Source organism: Eurytemora carolleeae, unplaced genomic scaffold (genome assembly GCF_000591075.1).
Source record: "Eurytemora carolleeae unplaced genomic scaffold, Eaff_2.0 scaffold41, whole genome shotgun sequence".
In the NCBI taxonomy this organism is placed as follows: Eukaryota; Metazoa; Arthropoda; class Copepoda; order Calanoida; family Temoridae; genus Eurytemora; species Eurytemora carolleeae.
In genome coordinates, this window is record NW_019396234.1 from 659,572 (window position 1) to 672,032 (window position 12,461).

At 34.9% G+C, this 12,461-nt stretch overlaps 1 protein-coding gene across 1 annotated transcript; it reads right to left on the reverse strand.

Moving 5' to 3' along the window:
* Window positions 1-3,505: 3,505 nt before the first annotated feature.
* Window positions 3,506-10,234, reverse strand: LOC111698898 (glutamic acid-rich protein). The gene is made up of 5 exons (XM_023469369.1): window positions 9,971-10,234; window positions 7,392-8,003; window positions 6,988-7,301; window positions 5,793-5,919; window positions 3,506-5,734 (listed from the first exon to the last, which is right to left on the reverse strand). The coding sequence occupies exons 1-5, from the start codon at window positions 10,145-10,147 to the stop codon at window positions 3,644-3,646; spliced, it is 3,321 nt and encodes a 1,106-aa protein (XP_023325137.1). The 5' UTR covers window positions 10,148-10,234; the 3' UTR covers window positions 3,506-3,643.
* Window positions 10,235-12,461: the final 2,227 nt, after the last annotated feature.

A 12,461-nucleotide genomic window follows, 5' to 3' on the forward strand; every position in this document is an offset into this window, starting at 1 on the left:
TTAATCTGTAATCAGTTTTTATACGATTGTAATCAGTCAATTAAAACATTGAATCTTAATCTTTAATCAGTTTTTGAACTAGTGTAATCAGTTTAGCAGGATAAAACAACTGATTAATTTACTTAATAACAACATCAAGTAGACATAAGATTTATGAAATGTCGTCTTTCTATTCCACTGTTTTACTGATAAACCCATACTTTAGACTTTCTCAAAACATTGTGAATCCCCCCCCCTCCGTCTGATCATATATTACTGCTTTTTTCAGGCTTCAAACTGATTAAATAAATCTCTGTAACTCTGTACTGCCGAGCGTACCAACAGCTTAGTCGAGGGTGCTGTCTAATAATTGGTGAAAAGAACTTTATCAAGTTGATATCAAATTATTCAGGATCTGAAAATCTAAACTTTGAACTTTATAAAATAAATGAGGATATTTTTTGTCCATTTCTTCACTCTCTAGTTTAATCTCAGACATTTTGATAAGTGGGTTTTCTGAAAAATTACGTCATTTGCATTTATTGGTGCGAATAGTTGAATATGTATAGCAGGTTAATGGCTAGATATTTAGTTCGTTAGTTAGATAGTAAGTTAGATGGCAATTAGTTAGTTCCATGGTCAGTAATTTAGTTAGTTAGTTTAGTTAGTTAGTTAAAAGATTAGATAGTTAGGTTAGTAAGTTAGTTTTACTGTAGGGTAGTTGGTTATTTAGACAGTTTAGTTTGTAAGTTTGTTAGTTTGTTAGTTTGTTAGTTTTATTACTTTGTTTGTTAGCTTGTTAGCTAGTTAGTTGTAGTCAGATACTGAGTTAGTTTGTTATGTTGTAAATTTGTTAGTTGGTTAGCTAGTTGGTTAGTTAGTAAGTTTGTTAGTTAGTTAGTTAGTAAGTTTGTTAGTTAGTTGATTAGTTAGTTTTTTAATTAGTTGATTAGTTAGTTTGTTAGTTAGTTGATTAGTTAGTTTGTTAGTTAGTTTGTTAGTTAGTTTGTTAGTTAGTTTGTTAGTTAGTTTGTTAGTTAGTTTGTTAGTTAGTTTGTTAGTTAGTTTGTTAGTTAGTTTGTTAGTTAGTTTGTTAGTTAGTTTGTTAGTTAGTTTGTTAGTTAGTTTGTTAGTTAGTTTGTTAGTTAGTTTGTTAGTTAGTTTGTTAGTTAGTTTGTTAGTTAGTTTGTTAGTTAGTTTGTTAGTTAGTTTGTTAGTTAGTTTGTTAGTTAGTTTGTTAGTTAGTTTGTTAGTTAGTTTGTTAGTTAGTTTGTTAGTTAGTTTGTTAGTTAGTTTGTTAGTTAGTTTGTTAGTTAGTTTGTTAGTTAGTTTGTTAGTTAGTTTGTTAGTTAGTTTGTTAGTTAGTTTGTTAGTTAGTTTGTTAGTTAGTTTGTTAGTTAGTTTGTTAGTTAGTTTGTTAGTTAGTTTGTTAGTTAGTTTGTTAGTTAGTTTGTTAGTTAGTTTGTTAGTTAGTTTGTTAGTTAGTTTGTTAGTTAGTTTGTTAGTTAGTTTGTTAGTTAGTTTGTTAGTTAGTTTGTTAGTTAGTTTGTTAGTTAGTTTGTTAGTTAGTTTGTTAGTTAGTTTGTTAGTTAGTTTGTTAGTTAGTTTGTTAGTTAGTTTGTTAGTTAGTTTGTTAGTTAGTTTGTTAGTTAGTTTGTTAGTTAGTTTGTTAGTTAGTTTGTTAGTTAGTTTGTTAGTTAGTTTGTTAGTTAGTTTGTTAGTTAGTTTGTTAGTTAGTTTGTTAGTTAGTTTGTTAGTTAGTTTGTTAGTTAGTTTGTTAGTTAGTTTGTTAGTTAGTTTGTTAGTTAGTTTGTTAGTTAGTTTGTTAGTTAGTTTGTTAGTTAGTTTGTTAGTTAGTTTGTTAGTTAGTTTGTTAGTTAGTTTGTTAGTTAGTTTGTTAGTTAGTTTGTTAGTTAGTTTGTTAGTTAGTTTGTTAGTTAGTTNCGGAAAATGTCGCTTCCTAAGATAGATAGATAAATACCCAATATGACGTCATTGATTATAGAGGCGAGAGAGTGACGTCATATTGGGTATTTATCTATCTATCTTAGGAGACGACATTTTCCGTACATTGGAGCACATGGAGAGTAATTAACCTTCTTATACAATATACTGCAATATTTACACACATATATTTATTGTTCTTATGTTTTGTTAATATCTGTAATAGTTAATATATTATTTTATTTGATATTTATTTAAGCAAATCATTGGGTTCGGGAAAATGTCGTCTAAACTTGTACACTATACATTGTACATTGTACAATATGATTATTATAAAATAATAGGGGTCAATATTTTGTAACCGCATTTCAAACAGACATTAGCTAGAGTTTAGATAATTAATAATAATATTTTTTTCATTTTTGTTACTGATCGAGTTCAGCTGAAGTTTTTGTTTACATATTAAAATCACAAAAGTCAGAATTTTATTCAATAATATCTTTTGACTCTTTGGACCTATATAATATGATTGAAAATGTGTTTTTTCCTCGATATATCAACCAACTGCAACATTCAGTCTTTTTACCAAAAATAATTTAATTTCTTTATTTTTAATTCCAATATTTTTCTAGACCTACTGCTATAAACCTTTTATATTTCAAACTTTCATAACTTGATCTAGTGCAAGGAATTATATCCAGGAACGCCCAACTTAGACAGGCCCGTAGCCAGGATTTGTCCAGGGGGGGTGCAATATGACGCGCCGGAGGCGAAAATTTTTTTTGAGGGGTTCTTTGTTTGTTTGGTTTTACAGTGGTATATGGTTGTTTTTATTACATTGTAAATGCACACTATAAAGGCTAACCTTTTTAACAAGTGTATTTGAGCTTTTAAGGGAGTACTGCTTAACTAAAAGAGGCAAGTAATCATNGTCGTATAAAGGATTAATTACTCTCTGATATCCATGGTTTTAGGAACCCAGGAAAGGGATAACTATAAAATTGAGGTTGCAAGCGAATTATCCTGTAATCTAAAAGTTGTCATATTTGAAATAGACTTCAAATGTTTAAGAAAACCGCGTGCTATTTTACACAAAAGTTTTTCCTCTTTTTTATTTTTGTTGTTTCAATTTATTCCTAACAGTTGACATCAGTGTAATTGATTCTGTTTCTACGCGCATGGATTACACCAGCTATTCGACAATTGTTTTGCTTTTTAGAAATCGTCCTTGAGCTGTTCTGCAGTTTTTTTTTAACAATTTCTCCATTCATAACAATGAAATCGTCTCCGAATTTTAAAAGTTTAATGAACACATTGTATGAAAACTGCAGAACTACTGAGAATTCAATTTTTAAAAATCTAAAGAATTGTTTGTTACAACGTGATGTTGAAGGTAATAGAATATTTAGATAGTTTTGGTTCGGTTCATGAAAAAAAAAGGCAGACTACACTTTCAAAATACCAGAGATAGAGATATTAGAATCACAAATAAACGACTATGTATAGAACGAAGAAAATTTTTAAGTCCTGACTTGATTGTCACGCTTTCTGGGAATCCCAAAGCTTTTCACAGGTTCAGAAATATAATAAAATCATATATTTTGAGATTCAATACAAATTTTTCTTTGATTTTTTTTGTGTCATGGAACACTTGAGATTCATAAAATATCACATAAATTAACTAATCCCGATCCTTCACCTTAACTCTAAAACCTGGACACTACGCCTGGTTGGTTGCTGTGGTTGGAGTTGTCTCAGGAGGAGTCTGAAATGTTGTTGTTGTCTCCTCAACCTTTGCTGGTGGAGAACTTGATGTGCTTGTTGTGGTTGGGGCTGGTGAAGATGCTGTGGTTGTGGGTGATGTTGTTGTTGTTGTAGTTCCAGTTGTTGTAGGTTCTGTAGAAGCTGTTGTGATTGTTGTTGTGGTAGTAGTCGAGCTTGTTGTAGATTCTGGTGTTGTAGTTGTTGATGTAGATGATGTTCCAGCTGTTGTAGATGTTACAGGTGTGTTCTCAGGAACAGAGGTTGAGCTAGGACGTGTTGCATTCTCATGCAGGACAATATCCATTATACCGTTGATAACCTCCGCAATAAGTTCCTGAGGAGTTGAATCTCCGGAGCATAGATCAGGATACAGAGATACAAACTTATCCTGCTTACAGAGCTCTTTACATAAATCAGCATGTTTAGATCGGAACTTATCTTTAGAGCACTTTAGCTCCAACCAATCCGGATCCTCGGCTTTTTTCTTCAGTTCTACATTCTCTTCATCCATCTCCTCATTCTCATCATCAGCTTCTTCGTCAACTTCATCATCTTCTGCCTCATTATCTTCGTCATTTATTTCCCAATCTTTACATTGTTCAGGATTGTGTTCTCTGTATTCCTCTAGGTGACAGTTCTTTGTAATATCAGATTCAATTTCAACACATCTCTCCAGGTGTCCAGCTCTGTACTTGGGATTATTGCATCTAATTCTCAGCTCAGGATCCTCATTCTGCTGCCGACACCTCTCCGGGTACTTGAGCTTGTACTTTTTCTTCCTGCATTTATCTTCAATAACATCATCGAGGTTCACAGATCTGTTAAACTCTGCGCACTCATCAGGGTTCTCAGAGTTATAATTAGGTTTGTTGCACTTGTTCTTTTCAACCTTGCCATCCTTTTCCTTGTTCTTATGCTTACCCTTCACTCCTTTCACCTTGTTCTTGTTTTTGCTTTTGTTTTTATGTTTGCCATTTTCTTCTCCTTTTGTCTTGTTCTTATTCTTGTTCTTTTTCTTGTTTCCCTTCTTGTCTTTCCTGTCTCTATCAGTGGCCCCAGTTTCTGTCTCATCTACATCTTTCAACTCACTTTCATTTTTTTCAATTTTGCTACACTTTTCAGCATTCTTCTTCCGGAATCCAGCCTTTTTACATTTTGCCGCCATATTACCCCGCCCTTTCTTCTTCTCCGCTTTCTCGTCACTTTCTTCTATTCCTGATCCCTCTTCATCTTCATCTGCAGAACCTTCAGGTTCCTCGCTATCTTCATCCACGACATCTTCACTTTCATCATCCTCTCCAATCTCCTCCTTCATCTCATCAGCATCATCTTCCTTATCTTGTTGTGTAGTATCTGTAATCTTAGGACCTAGTTTACAGACTTCGGAGTTTTCAGTTTCAAACTCAGATTGGAGACAGAGCTGAGAGCAGTACTGATAATTATTCTGGAAGAATTTTTCAGTTTTACATTTGTTATTAATCCATTCTTCATCTCCGTCCTCCAATCCACATTCTGCTGCATTACTGGCTCGGTAGAGACGACTTTTGCACTGTTTAGGAGCTGCAGTACAATCATTCCTATTCGCTTTCCTAAAGCTAGGAAGCTTGCAGTTCTTTAGTAGTTGAACTCCGGTATATCTCTCAGTAGTAGTTGTAGTAGTAGTAGTGGTTGTCGTTGTTGTGGTGGTAGTTGTTGTGGTCGTGGTTGTCTCTGATTCTGAGCTCTCGGAGCATTGAGCACACCCATCCGCATTATTTCTGGCAAAATTTGGTTTAGAGCAAAGATTACAGTTTATAGATCGCTTAGTAGAGCAACCCTTGCACAGTTTTGCATGCTCCCCAGCAAACTTCTCATCTTTACACTTCTTGCAGTTGTTAACCCTTCTCTTCTTATTCGCAGTCATCTTTCCTTTTGAAGATTTTGATCTATTCTTATCATTCTCAGTCGTCTTATTATTATTGTTCTGCTTCTTTTTCACTTTTTCATTCAGTATTGCAGGTTGAGATTCTATGTCCTCAGACATTCTCTTTTCTACAGAAGAAGATTTCTGCAAAAAGAAAAGTTAGATTATTTTAATTTCCTTTTCGTTTAAATTTGGTACTTACAAGGTTTCTTCGACCCAGTCTATCTACAGACTCCTGGAGTACTTGTACAGGAATATATCCGTCCAACTCCTCAGCAACAGGAACATATTCTCCTGTTAATGCAGTAGGTGTAGCATCTCTTCTTCTCCTAAACAACTTATATTAAGAACAGGAACCAGTTCCTGCATTCTACTTGTAAAAAAGTTACCCCACTCTTTTTTGTGTCCTACATCAAACAAAGGTTACCATAATCTTGTTTTTGTGTCATACATCAAATAAGGATTACCATAATCTCGTTTTTGTGTCCTACATCAAATAAGGATTACCATTATCTTGTTTTTGTGTCCTACATCAAATACGGATTACAATAATCTTGTTTTTGTGTCCTACATCAAACAAAGGTTACCATAATCTTGTTTTTGTGTCCTAAATCAAATAAGGATTACCAAAATCTTGTTTTTGTGTCCTACATCAAATGAGGATTACCATAATCTTGTTTTGTGTCCTACATCAAATAAGGATTACCATAATCTTGTTTTTGTATCCTACATCAAACAAAGGTTACCATAATCTTGTTTTTGTATCCTACATTAAACAAAGGTTACCATAATCTTGTTTTTGTTTTCCTACATTAAATAAGGATTACCCTAATCGTGTCATGTATCCTACATCAAATAAGGATTACCATAATAGTGTCATGTATCTTACATCAAATAAGGATTACCATAATCGTGTCATGTATCCTACATCAAATAAGGATTACCATAATCGTGTCATGTATCCTACATCAAATAAGAGTTACCTTTACCGTTTCGTTGTGTTCTACAGCAAATAAGGATTACCCTAATCGTGTCAAGTACCCTACATCAAATAAGGGTTACCTTTACCGTGTCTTTGTCTCCTACATAATATAAGGGTAACCCGATCCGTGTCGTTGTGTTCTACATCAAATAGGGGTTACCCTAATCGTATATTAGTGTTCTAAATAGCGTTACCCTATCTTGTCTTTAAGGTTTACCGTACTCCTTTGATGGTGTTCTTAATCAAATTTAGTTTACCCTACAACTCTGAATGTGTTCAAAGCCAAGTAAGGGTATTTATAATAAACCTTTTATTAGCAAGGCGTCATTTAATAAAATCAAAACCGTATACTGCCCTTTAAATTCAATATAATTTCTCTCACTTAAACAGTTTTATAATTTTTTTAGTGACGTACCTTGGTTTTGGTTCCAACTTCCCTTGAACCTTCTTGACGTTAAAATCAAACTGGTTAGGTTTTTGGCTTGGAGGTTGAGGATGGTATCCCCCTTGCAGAAGATGAGGAACCTCAGGCACATAATCCTTTGGACCAAAAAATTCCATGTTTTGGTTTCCGGAGCCGTCAGATGGAAACACAGGAGTTCTGGATTCAGGTTCAGGATTGTAGAAGCGCTCAGGCTCATACTGCTCATACTCCACCCTAGTTTCATCCTGCAGACCATTTTCAGGTTCATCACGTCCTTGTTCCTGAGAAAAATACTCCAACATTGCCTGAAATTGTTTAATACAATTAACATTTAGGTCTTTCATTATAAAAAGTAGGAGTAGAGAAAATAAAAACAAAAATCACATAATATTTACCCTCTTAGCTTGTGGGTTCTGTAGGAGAATGTTTATGACTTCTTTATCCATAAACTGTGGTTTCCCATCAAGGTCAAGTCCGTACTGGAGAAACATATTCTCTTCGGGTTCTATCCTTTCCTCAGCTGGAGAATAGACTGGTCTAGATTCAGATGAATAGGCGGAGAACTGAAGACCGTTCGTAAAGGGAGCAGGTGCTGGAGCTGACTCCTCAACCTCTTCCTCCTCCTCTTCTTCCTTCTCATCAACTCTCTCCTCGTCCTTCTCGTAATCATCGTCATACTCTTCAAAGTCGTCTTCCTCAATCTCAATTATTTCTTCAATCTTCATCTTCTTCTTGTTTTTGTTCTTTTTATCCTTGTTCTTCTTTTTCCCATTCTTCCAGCCCCGGGATTGATTTTCAACTTTCTCCTCCACTTCTTGGTTCTCATCTAGTATCTCTGCAATAAACTCTAAGTTTTCTGATTCCTCTGCAATAAGATCGTCCAACTTCTCCTCAGCCTGTCTCTTGAAAACATGGTTCTTCAAATCTCTATCAAACAGCTGGTTCCCTTCAACCTCGTGCAGTTCGTTCTTTAATTCCGGAAGATCTCTATCAGCAGAGTCGGGAATCTAAAAGATAAGTTCAGTTTAAAGTACATAATGGTAAATAAAAATCTTATGCAATTAATTTCAATAAAGGGACTCTGCAAGCGTTATTTTGATTTAGCTCTCCATTCAAAAATAGCAATGCCTGATTCACATTGTATCCTTAAAACCACAATCGGATTAAAACTGTGAAAGATAACGCCTGGTTTCTGTCTTGAAAACTGTTTTTTTTTTTCTGTGAATTTCTCAATTGGTTCCCAAAAGCAAGAAATGCAGAGAAACCAAAAATGAAAATAAACAGTTTATATAAACAAAAACATGGATATCTAACTCACATTTGATCATAAAACACTTTTAAGGGCGCCGTTGTAAATCAAAGCATTGCGAATAAAACATCGATATTACAGATTTTTTATATGAGATTATTGAGTTGAAATGCATTTTTAAACTTTAAACAGTAAGTCAGTTTTTTACTCCCATGCATGCAACATGTATCTTGTTTTTGCATTTAAATTTCATATTTCTGAATTCAATATTTTTTCTAGGCTTTGGACATTCAATACCGCGCGCAATACAATAAAGATAGAAATTTAGAAATCATTCAAATTTGAATCTCTCACGGCCCCAGGCTCCTCCCCTTTTTCCTTGGGCCTCCCCCCCCCCCTCTGTGATCCTGTGGTCTGTAGGGCTCCTCTAGTTCAAGTATCCTATGACCTGACTGTATCCATGAGTACCCTGAGCAATGCAGGTTAAACCCAGGGGAAAGTTTAGTTTCAAGTATTTTAGATTCAGTCTTGTCTTGGAGAAAATATTTAATTGTTTAAGTGTCTGAATACAGTTGGTCCCAAAACATGACCAAAAACATCACTTATTTTTGAAGCTATTTGCACGTGTGTCATACTTTGAACTAAAAACACCAAAACACAAGAGCTTATCATTTTGAGATTTCTATTATGAGGTCTGCATTTCACGTACACAAAAAAAGAAATTCTGTTCAAATAAAGTATAGACCAAGATAAAAGATGATTTTAGAATATCCATGTTTCTACTTTAAAAATCTCATCTTTTTGGTATTTTTTCCAACATGTGTTTAAAATGTTGTGTAAAGCAGTCATTGAATGAAACCGAGGATGGTTGCAGAGAAAGTATTAAATTAGAACATGATTAAGATAGATTAACAGATAAATAACCTTATTAAATTTAACGTGTTTGAGTAGCTCTGTAAGTATCTGATAAATTGAAAGAACCGGCTCCAAGGGAAGATTTAAAACTCTCTAAAAGGGAAAGTGAATCTTTAGGATAGATTAGGGTAATCCGGGAAACCCATCTTCAAACCCAGGATCCTACTCTCAAAACCCAGGATCCTACTCAAACCCAGGATTCTACTCTTCAAACCCAAATTCCTGCTCTCTAATCCGAGGATCCTACTCTTTACACCCAGGATTCTATGCTCCAAACCCAGGATCCTACTCTTCAAACCCAGGATCCCGATTTTAAAACCCAGGGTCCCTATCCCCAAACCCAGGATCCTACTCTTCAAACCCAGGATCCTACTCTTCAAATCCAGGATCCTACTCTTCAAACCCAGGATCCTACTCTTCAAACCCAGGATCCTACTCTTCAAACCCAGGATCCTACTCTTCAAACCCAGGATCCTACTCTTCAAACCCAGGAGCTTACTCTTCAAACCCAGGATCCTAATCTTCAAACCAAGGATCCTACTCTACAAACCCAGGATCCTACTCTACAAACCTAGGATCCTACTCTTCAAACCCAGGATCCTTCTCTTCAAATCCAGGATCCTACTCTACAAACCCAGGATCCTACTCTTCAAACCCAGGATCCTACTCTACAAACCCAGGATCCTATTTGTGTTCTTTTATCTTTTAAATGTTAAGTGCTTCAGCTTCTTTATAAAGAAATTAGTTTTCGAGAACGTCAAGGTATTTTCAGGCTTTTTAACGTTTAAAAATATTTGAGATGAATCTCACCTTATTAAGTTCAGTTATGAGACACAGAACAAAATGGTCCAGGCTTGCTAAAGGATTTTTACTATGCTTTGTGTACGCTGAATCTTTACAGTGTTCAAGATCAACCTGGAGATTCGTCTTTTCTCCGGTAGCCAGGGAAAACAGGAGCCCTGCTCCAAACCAGACAATAAAAAACATTCTCAGGTTTGAGTAATCATATATGATCTGCGGGTTCAGGTTGATAACTCTTCCACTCTCCTCGTCCTTCCTTTAACTGTTTAAGTGACCTAGTATTGGGTGGAAGCAGTATCCTATTTTACGTGCGCGGAGAGAGCGCGTCCAGGCAAGAAAATAAGGATAAGTTAGATACCGGGGAACCGATGGGGATGGGGGGGGGAGACAAGGAGCCCAGTGGCCAGGTTAAAAGATGCCTATATTTTCATGCATCATTTTATATTGGTTAAGTTATTTTATGTTTGAAATTGGATTTGTAAGTTTATAATAACCTAATACACAAATAATACATAAGCAGAGTGAGATTTGCATACAAATGAATGCAAAAATTGCTCATGCGATTCTAACAGGAGATGCAATCTTATATCTTTGAAATTTTTACAAATCAATTAAGAAAATCTTTAGATCGACCTCTCTAGTCATAATTTATTTTGCAGATATTCAAACAAAAGGAACTGAGTTTGTGCCACAAACTCTAATTTTTTAATCCCTATATGTCGTAGACTTTTTCATATTTTAATCAACGAATTTTGTCAGATTGAATATTATAAGTTTAAAAAGTTTACACTATCAGGTTTTAAAAATATAGGAATTTAAAAATTTGAGTTTGTTTCAAAAACTCAATTCCTTCAAGCAAAGTTTGAATATTAAGTTGAAACCGTGATGCAACTTTGATTCTTAATCCCCCCCCCCCCCCCGAGTCACATGTATCTGATATATTAAATTGTAATGTTCTTCAAAAGGAAGAAATTTGTTGATGACGCAATTTTAGTGGGAATTTGGTTACTGGAGAAAATACTAGGACAGCTACATATCCTTACCCTGACGTATTTGTCATAACTATTTTAAGAAGTTAGATCCAAATGTGTTCTCTCAGCTTCAGTTCAACCATTTAGAGGTAAAACAAGCAAAGCAGAAGGATGCATTGAAGCTGATGTTGCTGACTGGTTGATTCTGGAAGAACCTGCTCCTGGTTAGTTATATGGTTTAGTAAAGGATCACGTTGACCCATTTGATTGGTCCGAGAGAAGTAGGATCACGCTGACCCATCTGATTGGTCCGAGAGAAATAGGATACCTCTGTTGCTGACTGGTTGATTCCTGAAGAGCCTGCTCCTGGTTGGTTATTTGGTTTGGTAAAGGATCACGCTGACCCATCTGATTGGTCCGAGGGGAGTAGGATACCTCTGTTGAGACCAGTAGAATCAGCCTCTGGCACTACCTTTGAAAATGCATCACATTTTGTTGACATTCATAGTAATGCTCTAGTTAAAAACTTCCGTCGGAGGACACTCCAGAAATGGTCCGAGAGTTTGAAAGAGGAATCATGAATGGTCCCCAACCTGCCAATACTATCCCAGTCACTCTGAATGTTACAGCATTGTATACAAATATTTCTTTACAGGAAGGAATAGATATATTCAAGATTTTTCTGGACTCTAGAGAAGAGAAAACAGTGCCTACAAGTTTTTTGATTTGTTTATTAACCCTGGTTTTAACATGTAATATCTTTGTATTTGATAATGTGTTTTAAATACAAATGATTGGCACTGCAATGGGGACACAAGTAGCCCCTACTTTTGCCAGTTTGTTTATGGGTTTTATAGAAACTGAGGAATCCAGCCTAGGATGTGGAGAAGGTATTTAGATGATATTTTCTTTTTATGTAATGGTACTGGATCGGACTTTAGGAGTTTGTAGACAGCCTCAATAAGTGCCAATCCTCTACTAAAGTTTAAACTCAGTTACAATCTTACAACTATGGAATTTTTAGATACAGTTATTTCTATAGCAGAAAATGGTTTCATAAAAACTACGTTTGCACCAAACCAGGAAAAAGTGTAAATATTAATTACCAACTTCCTGCCATCCTTCTCATATCTGGGATCATATCCCATATCAATTAACCTTGAGATTAAAACGAATCTGCAGTGAAAATGAAGATTTTTTGAGCCAACTGTCTTTACTCAAAGATAAAATAGTATCCCGAGGTTACAGATATAAAAGTATTCTATGTGCATTTGAACGTGTAAATAAACTAGACAGATCAACTGCCTTGCAAAAACCTGAAAAGAAATCAGTTGACAGAATAGCTTTACCGGTTGTTTTTGTTTTTAAGTTGTCATTTTGAAGATTATTAAATTTAATTCTTATTTATCAGATTTTGATATTTGAGTCGAAATATTGTGAACATGTTCTTTTTGTTTACATTTTTAAACAAAGAAGAAAAAATTTTGCGGATTTTTAAAAGAAATTCGCGGATTTTCAAGAATTTAAAT